Source organism: Berghia stephanieae, chromosome 6, assembly GCF_034508935.2.
Source record: "Berghia stephanieae isolate SIO BIC M18660-M18661 chromosome 6, UCSD_Bste_1.3, whole genome shotgun sequence".
Lineage (NCBI taxonomy): Eukaryota > Metazoa > Mollusca > Gastropoda > Nudibranchia > Aeolidiidae > Berghia > Berghia stephanieae.
Window position 1 is genome coordinate 7,648,554 of NC_088365.1, and position 16,581 is coordinate 7,665,134.

Sequence of the window (16,581 nt, forward strand, 5' to 3'; positions counted from 1 at the left end):
TTCATTTATTCATTTATAAATTATTCATTCATTCATTGTTCATTCATTATTTTATTCATTCATTCATTTATCCATTCATTCGTTTATTCACCCATTTATCCAATCATTCATACATTTATTCCTCCCTTCATTCTTTCATTCATACATTATCCATTCATTCATTCATTTATTCACTCAGTTTTTCATTCATTCATTCATTCCTTGTCCACTTTGTTATTATATCACTCATTTCATTTTGTTGTTTGCCTCATTCATGAATTGTTTTCAATATGTTTACATTCCATAACGATTCATTCACCTATCATCCATTCACTCAGTGTTGTGAACACATTTTGTAACTATTGTAAATCTTACGATATTTTATTGTTTTGTATTTCAGACATCACTGTTAAACACTCTTCAATGCCTAATTACAATTGTTGAACAACCATTGAACAAGAGAGAGGTCCCAGCCACGAATTGAGTTGGTAAATATATCCTTCATTATTCTCTTTTACATGAGTTGGGCATCACATAGTAACTATAGACATCGTGATTTGTTTTGCATAGTGATTTGTTTTAAATGCATTTTTGGCATATTACTGTTACCGAAAACCACTTATATATTATGTTCTGAAAAGTGAGTCTTTAAAAACTAAATAATAATAAAAGGAGTCTACTAGCCGTCGTGTTATATTTAGTGATAGATAACTTGGGATTATTTTGGCATCCTATTATTGTTATCACACTCTAGTATATTAGCGTCATTGCGAATAATTGTATACAAACTAACGACGAGTCACACACATTGGTGATACATTTTTCGTAGTAACATAGTTTAGAGCACACGCGATTGACACATTGTTATTGACACAAGTCATAATAACTACGCATTGTATTGACACATTGCTTTATAAGATATAACGATAAAAGGCATCAAATTCAACATACATAATAAGTTGAAATAAGAGAGAGAGATTTCTAAAAATAGAACAGTTCATTCCAGTAAGTGTAAATAAATAAAACAGTCAGTAACAGTATCCTGTCAATATAATATATATAAAATATCGTAACTAATTTATTGCAACATGGAAGCATTTAAAAGATACTTAAGTCTCGCAAAGGACTTAGAAATACCCCAAGAAAGAATATTTTCATGGTGCGAAGAGAAAGTAAAAGAAGAAAAAGAACATGAAGAAAGAATTCGTAGAGAAGAAAATGAAGAAAGAATTCGTAGAGAAGAAAAAGAACATGAAGAAAGAATTCGTAGAGAAGAAAAAGAACATGAAGAAAGAATACGTAGAGAAGAACGAGAAGAAAGAGTCCAAGAAAGGGAACTAAAAAGACAAATAGCTTTAGCAGAAGAAGAAACCAAAAGGACCCAAATGATGCTGGAAATTGAAAAAACAAAAACCGGTCATGAAAGAAAACATAATAATAGTGATGAATTTTTCGTGAAACTTCCACGCATGCCAACATACGATGAACGCTCAGACTGTCTAGAATCCTTCTTACACCGATTCGAAGTTCAGGCTAAAGGTTATCGTTGGCCAGAAAGCAAATGGGCCACAGCCTTGATTAACTGCTTATCTGGAGAACCGCTAAAAGTTTTCTATACCTTAACAACTGAAGATGCAGATGACTATGGAAAAATTAAAGACGCTCTACTAAAAAGATTTAGATTAACGGAAGATGGTTACCAGGAAAGGTTTCACACTGCAAAACCGGAAAGTGGAGAAGACTTTAATACATTCGTGAACCGAATTACTCAATTTCTAAATCGGTGGCTTGAGTTGGCAAACGTAAAACAAGACGACTTTGCAGGCCTTTACTATCTCACGCTGAAGAATCGAATCTATCAAGCTTGCAACCCAGATTTAGTCGCATTCTTTAAAGAGAGAAAGCCAGAAAACTTGGACAAATTAAAAATCTACGCAGAAAACTTTAACAGCGCACATCCATTGACACCCCTTAGCAGAACATTGAAGGAACCATACTACGCTGCCGCTGCTCAGAGTCCAGGTACACCTAAAGTTCAGTACTCAAATAGAACGAGCCGATCAATCACTCGGAACACGCAAGTGAAACAAGATGACCATAGTAACAAACCATGGAACAAACAGTTCAATAGAGACCATAGCCGACCCTATCAAAACAAAACAAGAAATAGCACTGACAATAATACTGAGTATAAGAAAACCAACAAACCTATAATTAAATGTCAATATTGTGGAATGAAAGGCCACACAGCAGACAAATGTTACAAAATCGTGGGATATCCAAAAGAAACTGCAAATGCATCACTCCAAACAAGTGTAAACAATCAGATACGAGTAATGTCAGGAGAAAATATAAATGTGTATTGCGTGAAAGGTATGTCACTTTTAACACAAACTCACAAATCAGGATCGCTATTTTTTTGTGAAGGCAAAGCTAATGGAACTGATTGCAAAATATTGAGAGACACAGGATGCAGTACAGTAGGAATAAAAGCATCTTTGATCAATGACGAAGACAAAACTGGAAAAACGGTACAATGCATCACATTCAGTGGCACAGTCGAAACCTTTGAAACAGCTAACGTGTACATAGAAACCCCATACTATACAGGAATAGTGGAATGCTGTATACTTCCCAACCCCGTCGCTGATGTTATTGTTGGCAATATAAAAGGTCTTAAAGACAACCCAACAGATGTAAAAGAATGGTCATTAACCCAAGAAACAGCTTGTCTAGCAGAAACAAGAAAGATGACTAAGACAACAGAGAAGCCAATGACTATTTCTCTAGAACCACAACAATTTGACAGGAACAGGTTCATTGAAGAACAGAAAAAGGACCCGACTTTAACTTCATATTTCAATATCGCAAACAAAGGGACGAAATCAAAAGTTGAATACATCATTGAAAAAGATATTCTGTTCAGGTTACATAGGAAAAGAAACAAAATAGCTAAACAACTGGTCACGCCGAGTATTTACAGAAACAAAATCCTTGGAATAGCGCACGATTCAATAACTTCTGGACATCTTGGGAGCTCTTCCACATTGAAGAGAATATCCGAGAATTTCACATGGCCTGGAATTACTAAAGACGTCCGAGAATATGTGAAATCGTGTGACACATGCCAAAGAAGAGTCGCAAAAGGCAGAATACCGAGATTGCCATTAGAGACAACCCCAGTTATTGAAAAAGTTTTTCAAAAAGTTGCAATTGACATTATAGGCCCTTTAACAAAGTCAGATAGAAACCATACACACATACTAACACGAGTCGATTACGCAACCAGGTGGCCAGAAGCGATAGCATTGAAATCAACTACATCGGATCACATAGCTGAAGCATTGATGACAATTTTTACTAGAATAGGCATACCAAATGAGATACTGTCGGACAATGGACCCCAATTTACATCACATATGATGCATGAAACCATGAAACTCATGGGAATCCAACACTCATTCACAACTCCCTACCACCCCCAAGCAAATGGTCTTTGTGAAAGATTTAATGGCACTCTAAAGAATATGTTAAGAAAAGTGTCAGCAGAAAAACCAGATGATTGGGACAGATACTTACCAGCAATCCTATTTGCATATAGAGAAATACCCCAAGAATCTACAGGCTACTCCCCATTTGAGTTGATGTATGGACGATCACCTCGCGGCCCGATCAATATAGTAGCCGACATTTGTAAAGGGAATGAGGAGGACAATAACGAAATTATGTTTGCTTACGAATATGTAAGAAACCTGAAAGACAGAATAGAGGACACATGTAAGCTAGCACAGGAATCCGTCACCAAAAAAAGCAGAGAAATACAAGGAATACTCTGATCGCAAAAGCAAATCAAGAAATTTTGAGATTGGTGACAAAGTACTAATACTCTTACCCGATGACTCGAGTAAACTTTTAGCTACATGGAAAGGACCATTCAAAATAACAGCAGTAAAATCTAATGTTAATTACGAGATTAAAATTAACAACACAACAAAGAAATTCCATGCAAATATGCTAAACAGATATTTTGATAGAGACACAGTGTCGCAACCTATGTTTACTAATATCGAAGCTTCAAATGCAGGATTAATCATACCGTTGGTCATGGGACACAGACACCCGAGACAGAAAAACAAACAAAAATCGCACAATTGCAACCACCTAAGACAAAAAAAGAAGTACGCAAAGTACTTGGGCTCCTAAATTTTTACAGGAAATACATTTACAACTTCGCGCACATCGCGACACCGCTAACAAATCTGACAAAGAATGGGTCACCGAACAAAATTGTTTGGACAGAAGCGTGTCAGAATAGCTTTAACCAATTAAAGGCATTACTCTGTTCAGAACCAATTCTTAAATTACCCGACATGTCAAAAGAATTTGTTGTAAGAACTGACGCGTCTGATAAGGGCATCGCAGGTGTACTATTACAGGAGCATGAGGGAACTCTAATGCCTTGCTTATATGCAAGCAGAAAATTATTGGACAGAGAATCACGATACTCTGTAATAGAGCGTGAAGGACTGGCCATCGTCTTTGCTTTAAAGACATTCAGCAGATATCTACTGCTAAAAGAGTTTGTGGTCGATACGGACCATAAACCACTCACGTACATAAGAAATAACAAAATGAATAATAGTAGAGTACTAAGGTGGAGTCTATTTTTACAAAATTACACTTTCAGTATCTCTCACATACCAGGCTGTGAAAATATTCACGCCGACCTACTTTCTCGATTAGTGTAATGACGTGAGAAGGGTATAACTTAACCTCTCATGCATACTGTTAGTTACCTCGAAAATTATGCCAAATCAGAACGCACAATTTCGACAATTTTATTTGTAAACATGATGACCCAACTTAATGTAACATTGAGTATTGTTTGGATATATATACCATACCCATTCATGATTTGGGAAATCTTCTCTTTATCTATTATTGTTATGAATTTTCACTCATTTATGATTAATAATTGAAATGTCAATATTCCATTTACATTTTCATTCATTTCATTCAGTAAATTACCTTCATATCATCGACTTAAATCATGCTTCATTGCCATCACTATTGTTTATCACAATGATTTGTAATCACATTGCCATCATGTTGTTCATCACAATGATTTGTAATCACAATCTTTCATTGTTATTGTCACCCATTCATATACCTACGTTAATATAAACATGTCCATGTCTAGTTAATAAATAATTTAATTGTAGCACAAATCATAACAATGGATTAATGCTAGAGTATCATGATAGTAAATTTACTTCCGTTTGTAAAATCTATCTTTCCCATAATGGTTAAAGAGTATATTTTAAACGTGGGTGGGGGGTGTCACAGTAAAGGTTGTTCACAATTATCTTATTAAATTTTATTTTATTAAGAACTGAATTCATCTCACTCCAGTTATATTTCGGTAGGCTTAGATAAACTTTACCTTCTAATATTAGATCGTCTTTCCTTTTATAGCCTTCCCTCGAATTAATTTCTAATTAGTGAATACTTTTCGTTCTACATTCTGTCACGTAGCCACTTATTATAAAAGCTGATAGGTCTAACATTTGACACTCACTTCTCTTCACAATCTATGCCGGACGGCCAGTCGCTCTATTCCTTCTATATACTGTAAGATTTTTATCTTTTGGGACTTTGTAGATATTATATCTACACCATTAAGACGCCGGAGCTTTTAACTTTGATTGTATAATCTTCAAGGATCAAACCCGAGCCCGCTGTCAAAGGATTACATATTAACCCATTACCAATTGCCTGGAAGTGGAATTTTACGAGTCCGATCCTGTTATCAGAGGAATAGATCATCCAAGCCCATCAACTGCCTGGAAACGTAAACTTACGAACCTGACATATTATCATAAGTTACGTAAAATATTCATATCTCTATTTGTAACTGCCACGATCACTGTTTATCTCTTTTAATTAAATTTCATCATTATTTTTATTTCATTGTAAACAAATCGTTAATTGTTTTTCATTTATAGTAACTAGTAAATTCTGGGGCCTCATTCTACATATATCTTTATGCATAGTCGAGTAGCTCTTTACTCACTTGAGACCATGACAACCCTTCTTCAGCCAACAAAAAAAGCATAAATACATTACTTAAAAACCGCTTCTAGATAGCAACTAAGTATCACTTGGACAATTCTATGAGTTTTGAAACTTCAAATTTTCTTTGGTGATTCTACGGAGTCTAATAAATTGATTGAGAGTGTTGATTCATTTTCTATCTGACTGTGGCTTAGCCAGTAATAAAAGGAACCTCCTCAAGTTTGAGAGATTTTGCCAAGATGAGGGTCATTGGAATCGATCGATATTTAGTACTGCGATGATGATGTTGATGTTGATGATGATGATGATGATGATGATGATGATGATAATAATAATGATAATAAAATAATAACAGCAGCAATAAAGGCTAATCCCGAGCCTTCAGCACATAATCTCTTTATCCAATTCATCGTCTTTATATGTGATCGTATTATTAATAAGATCGTATGGTTTTGTTATATATAATGATATTGTGTCTGTTTTGTGTATGTGTGTGTGTGTGTGTGTGTGTGTTTTGCCGTCGTCATCTTGTATTACGAATAAAACTTACTGAGTGTATATTGGAGTAAAATTGTTCACTGAATTCTTCTCTAAGTCGACATCCATCTCGTCTAGCCATAAAAAAGGAATATTGAATATATATATATATATATATATATATATATATATATATATATATATATATATATATATATACATACATACGACTGATACAATGACGAAAAGGTCTGTAAACTCGCCTGCATACCGGCAAGTCCTTGATTCGAGTCCAACCTCAGACTGTGTGAAGTTGAATCTTTGGAAAAGACACATTCACATAAGAACATGTTATAGCGCTCCACAGGCGTCATATCTAGTCCTACAAGTGATATGTTACTGTTGGTTCAAAACCCTTTTTAGTTGATTTGAGCACAATTTAGTGGATAATGCGCTAAATGAAGCCCAAGTTTAAATCCCTTTCCTAAGGGAATACTGTTGAATTATTTTGAGTCCAAGACTTTCGTTTCGAACCCTTTGATCTGAGATTTGTCCAAAATAAAAAGCAAAATCACCACTCAAAACTACAAGTATCTAGAAAAGGTTATGAAAATCACAAGTTTCAGATCAAAACATCAACAAACAATAGATTATATGATTCAACGCCTCAAACAGGTTTTATGTAGGAGTGAACTAGATGTAAAAAAAATAATGAATTCAAATTTATAACGACCTGGAGAATGAAATGTCTGTTGTCCACACATTTAGAATCATTTATTTAACTCGAGCATTTATATAGCGCAATATCCACTAAACGCGTTCGAAACGCTTTACAAGGGGTCCCTATCCAGCAGCGAGACTTAACAGGAAGGACGATATAAGACGCCCGTTAGGCGATATTACAATTTTATTCCGAAGGAGACAACGCTGGCGGTCCAGATATTCGTTTTATACCTGATAACGGTTAGAGCATTTGAGTAAATAGTCTTTTCCAAGGACTCATCTGTGCGCTGCTCGAACCCTGGATCTTTTGGACTGAAGGCGAGTGTCATACCACAAGACCACATAACTGCGTCTAGACGAGGATGCAAATTTGAAAAAGTGTGTATATGACAGTACCAGACAAAGCAAAAAATGAAAAATACAAGTTAAAAAACGTCCTAAAAAGTCAATCTTCCGCGAATGGGGATCGAACCTCGGACATCCTGATCACTGTGACAATGCGTTGGGTCACAAATGTTTCGTTTAATAGCCTTTTTTCTCAAGAACACCCAAACAAAAGTAAATCAAGTATGATATGATCGGTATATGGTTACGTTGTAAGGTTGTGTTGAAGGCCTATCTTTGATTCCCAATACCTACGACAAAGTGTTCCAATAATGCTGCTGTATTCTGGAAAAACCTATAATGTTTGAAATTTGGCCAGAAAACTCGTCCTTCAAATATCGATGGATTTAAACGACCTTCATCTTGGCAAAAAAAAACTCTCAAACCTGGGACTTTGCGAATTCCCAGGTTTGAGAGTTTTTGCCTAGATGAGGGTCATTTAAATCGATCGATATTTGAAGGACGATTTTTCTGGCCAAATTTTCAAATATGGGTTTTTCCAGAGTATGGCAGATATTTATTTTTGATGGTAATTCCCACATATTCATCTCGTAATCAGTTCATTGCCGTACTCTGGAATGACTCGTAATTAAAAGTTGGTCAGAAAATTTGTCCCTAGCAGAAACTATCAAACCTGGGATCTTGCTAGAGTTTATGCGAAGATGAGGGTCCTTTATATCGATCGATGTTTGTATGACGAGTTTTCTGGTCATATTATAAAAATACGAGTCTTTCCAGAGTACGACAGTAAAAAGGCATTTTGCACATCATTTCCCCTGTCCACCAAGGAGTCATTGGGTATCTGGACTTGTTATGTATGGTGGAAATTACTTTGATTTAATTATGAGCCTTTCACCAGAACCATTAAGTCAAACCAGACATTCGCTTCTCGCAATCAAATTTGGACAGTAACGGGATTATATTCCAGCACTCAAATAAAGATTTTTGAAAGTCATGTCTTGACCGTTTTGCTCTATGGATCAGAATGTAGGAAGATCACAGAGAGTATCATCCAGAAAATTGAAGTATTCCAAACAAATATTTTCGAGATATTCTGACCAAACACAATGTCAAATGAGGACCTGAGAGCGAGAGCTGACTTGGAGTCTCTGGAGAGTCTCATTAAAAGTAGAAGATGGCAACGGTTGGGGCAGGTCTGTCGCAGAACTGATGAAACACTGATAAGGAAGGCTCTGCGATGGACATCCCAATGAAAGAAGAAGCGAGGCCACCACAGTGAGTTTGGAGACGTATGGTAGAGCGGGACCTAAAGCAGAGAGGTCTGCCCCTCGAGATGGCCCCAAGAATAGCTGCTGTTAGGACCAGGTGGAGATCCCTTGCATCGCCTCATGTGCCAGCAGGCCCGGAGAGGATTGAGTGAGTGAGTATGAGCCTTTCGAATCTCTGTCATTGGACTGTGATGCTTCGGCTGCTTCCACCAGGTCGCGCTTAAGGTTTAACTACCGTTGTCGATCGATACCAACCACCTGCGGTGCTGAAGATCCTCAACAGTGTTGAGATTCAGTCGCTGATCTTCAATTCCTTAGATCTTCTTCGAACCAGACGACCATTGCAATACTGGCAGACATTTTCGGATCTCGTCTCAGGATATGTCCAAAAAGCCTGCTAAGGATGTGTGTTTAGGATAGAAACAATTATTACTGTCCATTTAGCCCTACGGTCACCCTGATAAACCACGGCACCATGAGCCCTAAGGATTTGAAAGACTTTTCTTCTTTAAAACGGTTTACAGTCAAGGTTAGAGAGAAAAAAAAATATTTAAAAAAAAAAAAATAATATATATATATATATATATATATATATATATATTATATATATATATTATTTATATATATATATATATATATATATATATATATATATATATATATATATTATATATATATATATATCGAATTTGCAGCTTGTCTTCATGACTTCATCGCCCACTTCACAATCAATGGCACTGGTATCCGTCTATGACGCATTTGAAATTTTTTTCTGCCCTCATCCTCCTATCCACCCAGAAGTGATTTGGCAACTGGTACTATTAGCTCTGGTGGAAAGTACTTTTCCATAGACTACTGTTCTATTCAAAGGGCAGCAAGAAAATGTGATTGAGCGTTTATAACTCCACCTTGGCCATTTGTGATAATAAACAATGACAGTGATTGATTAACATAGGAAACTCCTCAGGTTTTACTATTGATGGTATGTGTCTAAGTAAAATACCAACTGAAAACTATAGATGAATGAAGTTGACGTCACTCAGGTCTTTGTTGTTGATTTTTGTCATTCGCGTTTATGAGTAATTCTCACTAAACTGTATTAACCAGACTATAAAAGTTCATGGTTACACATAGCTTTGTGTGTTGGTCCGTTAGACTTCCGGATGGCAATGTTGTGATCTTCTGAGCCAAGCGCATACTATATATATGTATACTTTAACGTTTAATAGTTTGATCGAGAAAATCGTGTGATAACTAGTCACCCTTTAGAGGTGCAAACAAAAACAATGATCAGAGAGAGGCCGATTTCGTTCACGTTATTGTTTATAAACAACAACATATGTTTGTCCGAGCACATGTTTCAATTGGTCAAAAATCAGCAGGTTAATACTCTTCAACAGTCATAACGTCACTTCCTTCCTAATGACGCATGTTAACTTAGTAACACTGGCTCTAAACTATCGGAACAATGGCGGACGCCCCTATGAAATATTTCTCCGGCGAGCATAAAAGCATATCCAGAGGAGAAAAAACACACATAAATTTGATCTTGTTCTGACTTTTACACATTCTGATCACAAGGGATATGAAAAGTTCTAGCCAGCATGAAGAATAAAAAGTAATGATTTTCTTTGTTTAGATCCAAGATGGCCGCCGTTGCCGGGCGGCGTGACATCAGACTACTGAATCCAATTAAATTAATCCTCATCCATGCATGGGGTGCATAAGTCATTTACCAAGGACTGCCATTTCTGTTTGTCGGTTGCGTGGACGACGATATTAAGGCAGCCTCTTTAACTCTCTCCTTACCGACCAGGTTCAGTATTTCCCCAAAATGGCAGCTTACCCACCAGAAAAATTGATTTTTTTAAACTCAAACAAGCTCTCTACAAAACAACTTTATGTTCTTATTAATTAAACAGAGATCATTGTGATGTGCAAAGTAAATATAAATAAGAACGATTTATAGATAGTATGCGCTTGGCTAAGAAATTCATAACATTGCCATCCGGAAGTATAATGGACCAACACACAAAACTATGTGTAATCTTAAACGTTCGTAGTCTGGTTAATACAGTTTAGTTAGAATCACTCACAAACGCGGATGGCAAAATACAATAACAAAAGCTTGAGTGACGTCATCTTGGGAGACGATTACGGGAAACTGGCTGAGTAAGATCAAAGAGAGAGGGAATGGGGATACCCCTCTGATGCGCATAATGGACGGCGCCCCCGTTTCGAGTCGAAATAAGTCCGGGCAACCCTTGTACGCAGAATCCCTGACTACGTCTAGAGCTGCACATACGAGATGAAGTCGGTTTGGACGAATTCAATCCCTCGTGGGATCGGGGACGTTACCTCCTCTAAGCTTGGTGAGAAGTTGCCAGGCTTTGATACCAGTAAGAGGAGACACTGGGTGACTGCGAATCGGCTTCGGTCGAGGAGCTGCTTCACGGCCAGTGAGCTTCATCGGTGGGGTCTTACTACCTGTCCAACATGTACTCGCTGTGGGCAAGAACCTGAGACGGCAGAGCATCTAGTCGAACGGTGTGTTGTGGCGATGCTACCCGGCGGGTTTGCGACGGTGCACGAATGCGGACCAGACTTTGCTGATTGGGTCGATCGTCATAACATAGTCGTGTGAAAAACATATAGAAGCTGCTGCCATCTGGCTTTCAAATAATGTGGTACTGAAGTTGTTCCTGGATTAAAGCCAGGAAACAACCGCCTTCCGGTTTTGTTGAAACACATTGTTATTAAGAACTGTGTATTCCCTACACCACTTGACTGAATACACACGTATGTAGGTACGTATTCCCCACACCGGAAATAAAAAACTCAAATTTCGTCTCTACCTTAATAGATATTGAAAGGCATCTCATATTATATAGATGTAATATATTATGGCAAGTCAACGGCTTTATGATATCATTTACAGCGTTTTTTTTTTTTTGTTTTGTTTGTTTTTGGTTGTTTTTTTTTTTGTTTAATATTATATTTTCGGGAAGTCTTGATTGGAAGCTATTCGAAATCGTGGGCTTGACAGAGATCTCAATTCTCGATATTGTGTAAGTTTTACTAGGATGAAATAGTTCCAGTTAGCCTGCATGCGTTCCGATTTACCAGTCAAAATTATATATATATATATATATATATATATATATATATATATATATATATATATATATATCCTTTCTTTAAGAAATATAGCATTGTGGAGAACATTGTGCTTATTTGAGTAAATAAAAAAAATTGATACGGCGCACAACTCTACTGAAATATTTGTAAATTAGAAATGTATTTTTTACAGGTAGATAAACAGATAACTTGATTTCCTTTTATAATTTAAAGTCAGTTTGAAAGTTCGTTGAGTCAAACAGATATCATAAAATATGTACCAACGACGACACTTGACTCCCAAAATCAACTAATTTTGACACTGTAAAAAGTTGTCAATTTGCGTCATCTATTTATGACATCAAGTATGATTATTACTTCCCTTGTGTTGTTGATTTAGCGGTGATCAGTGTAATTATGTATGTTCTAAATGCGTGTATGTTTGTGTGTGTGTGTGTGTGTGCGTGTGTGTGTTTTTGTGTTTGTATGTGTGTGTGTGTTGTGTGTGGTGTATACATGTGTGTGTGGGTGTTGGCATTTTTCAGCAAATCGTGGCATTCATTGTGATATTATTCATTTGAGCACATGAAGGTATTTCAGTCGCCATTTTGATTCTTTTTTTACTATTAGGGTTAGCTCGAGATCGAGGATATTTCTTTTTCTCTTAAGGTTAGTCATAAGTCTTAGTAAAGGTGCTAGGATGTTTGTTTTTCCATAAGTTAAGTAAAGGGGAGACATTCCGAAAGCTCCTACATCCCCAGTATTCTTTGAATTTGTATTTTCACCGTTGATATTTTGTCAGGCATTTATTTATACAATTTGTCATTATATCTAGAAGTATTTTAAAAACTCTAGAACAAACCTTGATAGATTTGTGAAAGTTTAAAATTTCTTAATTTGACCATTGTTTTTATTTTCAGCCGCCATTTTGATTTGTTAAATATTGAAAGGTAGTGCAAAGCAGTCCGAGAGTTGTTTTTTTTTCTATTAGGGTTAGCTCGAGAGGTTAGTCATAAGTCTTATTAAAGGTGCTAGGAAGTTTGTTTTTCCATAAGCTAATTAAAGGGGAGACATTCCGAAAGCTCCTACATCCCCAGTATTCTTTAAATTTGTATTTTCACCTTTGATCTTTTGTCAGGCGTTTATTTATTCAATTTGTCATGATTTTTTTCTATTAGGGTTAGCTCGAGATCGGGTTAGTCATAAGTATTATTAAAGTGCTAGTGTTTTTCCTATTAGGGTTAATTAAAGGTACTAGGTTTAATTTTTTCTTGGGGTTAGTTGAGGGAATATATTATTAAATATATTATTGGGCCACACAGAAAAATCAACCGAAGATATACCAAATTACACAGGCAACGTTGTTTACCAATCTGCCCTCATTAAATGATGGTGAGTAGAGTATCGAGTGAAAATAGTTCTTTCCCCGCGAAATTGCGGGCTTTTTACTGTATATATATATATATATATATATATATATATATATATATATATATATATATATATATATATATATATTTAATATCTAATTCTGTCACAAACCGACCGTTACAATTAAGTAGCTGCTCTGATAAACTTGCATTCCAGTTACCAGATTATTATTATTATTATTATTATTATTATTATTATTATTATTATTATTATTATTATTATTATTATTATTATTATTATTATATAGGGATGGATGGATAGATAGATAGATAGATAGATTTTGTTCTGGATATATATATATATATATATATATATATATATATATATATATATATTATAGGTATATATATGGTATTCCTGTTGATAATTTTTTGTAGCTTGTGGTTTTTTGGAAAGTGTGTATCAATTAACTTCAGGAACTGCCGTCCAATGTTTGTGCTGACGTTTTGTGTCGAAAGGTGGGTTGAACCAAGTAATATGTCGTTTTCTTGTTTTGCGTTCTTCACTTGTGTGTTGAGGTTTATAGATAGAATGCGCTTGGCCAAGGAGTTCACAACATTGCCATCCGGAAGTATAACGGACCAACACACAAACTCTGTGTAACCATGAACTTTTATAGTCTGGTTAATACAGTTTAGTGAGAACAACTCACAAACGCGGATGGCAAAAACAATAACAAAGGCCTGAGTGACGCCATCTGCATACTATCTATATGAGAGGGGGGCGTTTATCTGTATATTCAAATGGTGTGTTGTATCCGCTTGTTGTGAGTGCTTCTTTGTAGGGGGTGGCTGCGACGTTGAATATCTCTTTGTATTCCGAAAGTTTGCTCACCAGAAAAAAATGGAATATCGCCTAATAGGCGTAATGTCCCGTCCTACATGTTAAATGTTGCTGTTGGCCAGGACCCTTTGCAAAGCGCTTTGAGCACGTTTAGTGGATATTGCGCTATATAAAAGCTAATTTTTATAAAAGCTCAATGAACCACAAGGTGGCATAAGGATTTGAATAGCAGGAAATTTAGGCATGTTCTATCTAAGGATTACCAGACGTCGAAGAGAAGTGAAAAACAAGCCCATCCTCCTAAGGTGTTTGGATTTTTATTAATAATAAATATCAAATGTTACTCATCGTCTCAAAGCGGTATTATATCGGAATGAACTTGATGAAGGAAATTGATTTTAATCATTAAAATGGTCAAAATGACCAAAAAAATTAAGGTTTTTGGAAAAGAGCTTAACCCTCTCCTTACCACCTCCAGCCAAATCGTCATATTTGTTACGACACAATATGGATAGAACAAGATGACGTCACTCAAGCTTTTGTTATTGTATTTTGCCATCCGCGTTTGTGAGTGATTCTAACTAAACTGTATTAACCAGACTACAAACGTTTAAGATTACACATAGTTTTGTGTGTTGGTCCATTATACTTCCCGATGGCAATGTTATGAATTTCTTAGCCAAGCGCATACTATCTATATATTTTTCTTATTTAGATTTACTTTGCACATCACAATGATCTCTGTTTAATTAATAAGAACATAAAGTTGTTTTGTAGAGAGCTTGTTTGAGTTTAAAAAATCAATTTTTCTGGTGGGTAAGCCTGCCATTTTGGGGAAATACTGAACATGGTCGGTAAGGAGAGAGTTAAAGAGGCTGATTAAATATCGGCATCCATGCAGCCGACAAACAAAAATGGCAGTCCTTGGTAAATGCCTTATGCGCCCCATGTATGAATGAGGATTAAGTTAATTAACCTGTAGATTTTTGACCAATGGGCATGATCTATATGAACTTTCCATGTGCTCGAGGTCACTGGTCACATTGCAAAATGTGCTCAATGAGACCTACATAGTGAAAAGTGATCACAAATTTTGAACTATCTAACATTACGATTAGTCATTGTGTTCAGCTTGACACATGGGTATGTTTACCACTTACATTTGTACAGAAATGATCAATCGTTGGACAGCAACAAATCACGTGGTCGATGACTCGGTTGGACGAAAACATGAATATCGATCGCTCCCATTGAAACATGCGCTCGGACAAACATACGTTGTTGTTTATAAACAATAACGTGAACGAAATCGGCCTCTCTCTGATCATTGTTTTTGTTTTCACCGCCAAATGGGTGACTAGTTATCACACGATTTTCTCGATCAAACTATTAAACGTTAAAGTATACATATAGATAGTATGCGCTTGGCTCAGAAGATCACAACATTGCCATCCGGAAGTCTAACGGACCAACACACAAAGCTATGTGTAACCATGAACTTTTATAGTCTGGTTAATACAGTTTAGTGAGAATTACTCATAAACGCGGATGGCAAAAATCCTCAACAAAGACTAGAGTGACGTCAACTTCATTCTTTCTATAGTTTTCAGATGGTATTTTACTTAGACACATACCATCAATAGTAAAACCTGTGGAGTTTCCTATGTTCACCAATCACTGCTATTGTTTATTATCACAAATGGCCAAGGTGGAGTTATAAACGCTCAATCACATTTTCTTGCTGCCCTTTGAATAGAACAGTAGTCTATGGAAAAGTACTTTCCACCAGAGCTAATAGTACCAGTTGCCAAATCACTTCTGGGTGAATAGGAGGATGAGGGCAGAAAAAAATTTCAAATGCGTCATAGACGGATACCAGTGCCATTGATTGTGAGGTGAGCGATTCAGTCATGAAACATCGATCGTTATAAAGGACCCTCATCTTCGCATAAACTCTAGCGAGATCTCAGGTTTGATCGTTTCTGCTAAGGACAAATTTTCTGACCAACTTTTAACTACGAGTCGTTCCAGAGTACGGCAGTGAACTGATTTAAGAGATGAATATGCGGGAGTTACTTTCAAAAATAAGCTGCAAATTCGATATATATTTTTTTTTTGTCTAACCTTGACTGTAAACCGTTTTAAAGAAGAAAAGTCTTTCAAAGCATTAGGGCTCTTGGTGCCGTGGTCTATCAGGGTGACCGTAGGGCTAAATGGACAGTAATAATTGCTTCTATCCTAAACACATTTCCTTAGCAGGCTTTTTGGACATATTCTGAGACGAGATCCGAAAATGTCTGCCAGTATTGCAATGGTCGTCTGGTTCGAAGAAGATATAAGGAATTGAAGATCAGCGACTGAATCTCAAAACTGTTGAGGATCT

General features: G+C 36.2%; 1 protein-coding gene across 1 annotated transcript in view; it reads right to left on the reverse strand.

The window, feature by feature from the left end:
- LOC144975585 (transforming growth factor-beta-induced protein ig-h3-like) overlaps positions 1-16,140 on the reverse strand; it is a 29,794-nt gene extending 13,654 nt beyond the window's left edge. The window contains exon 1 of the mRNA XM_078919750.1: positions 15,978-16,140. Coding sequence (XP_078775876.1) covers positions 15,978-16,140 — 163 coding nt within the window. The remainder of the gene's footprint in view (positions 1-15,977) is intronic.
- Between the last annotated feature and the right edge of the window lie 441 nt (positions 16,141-16,581).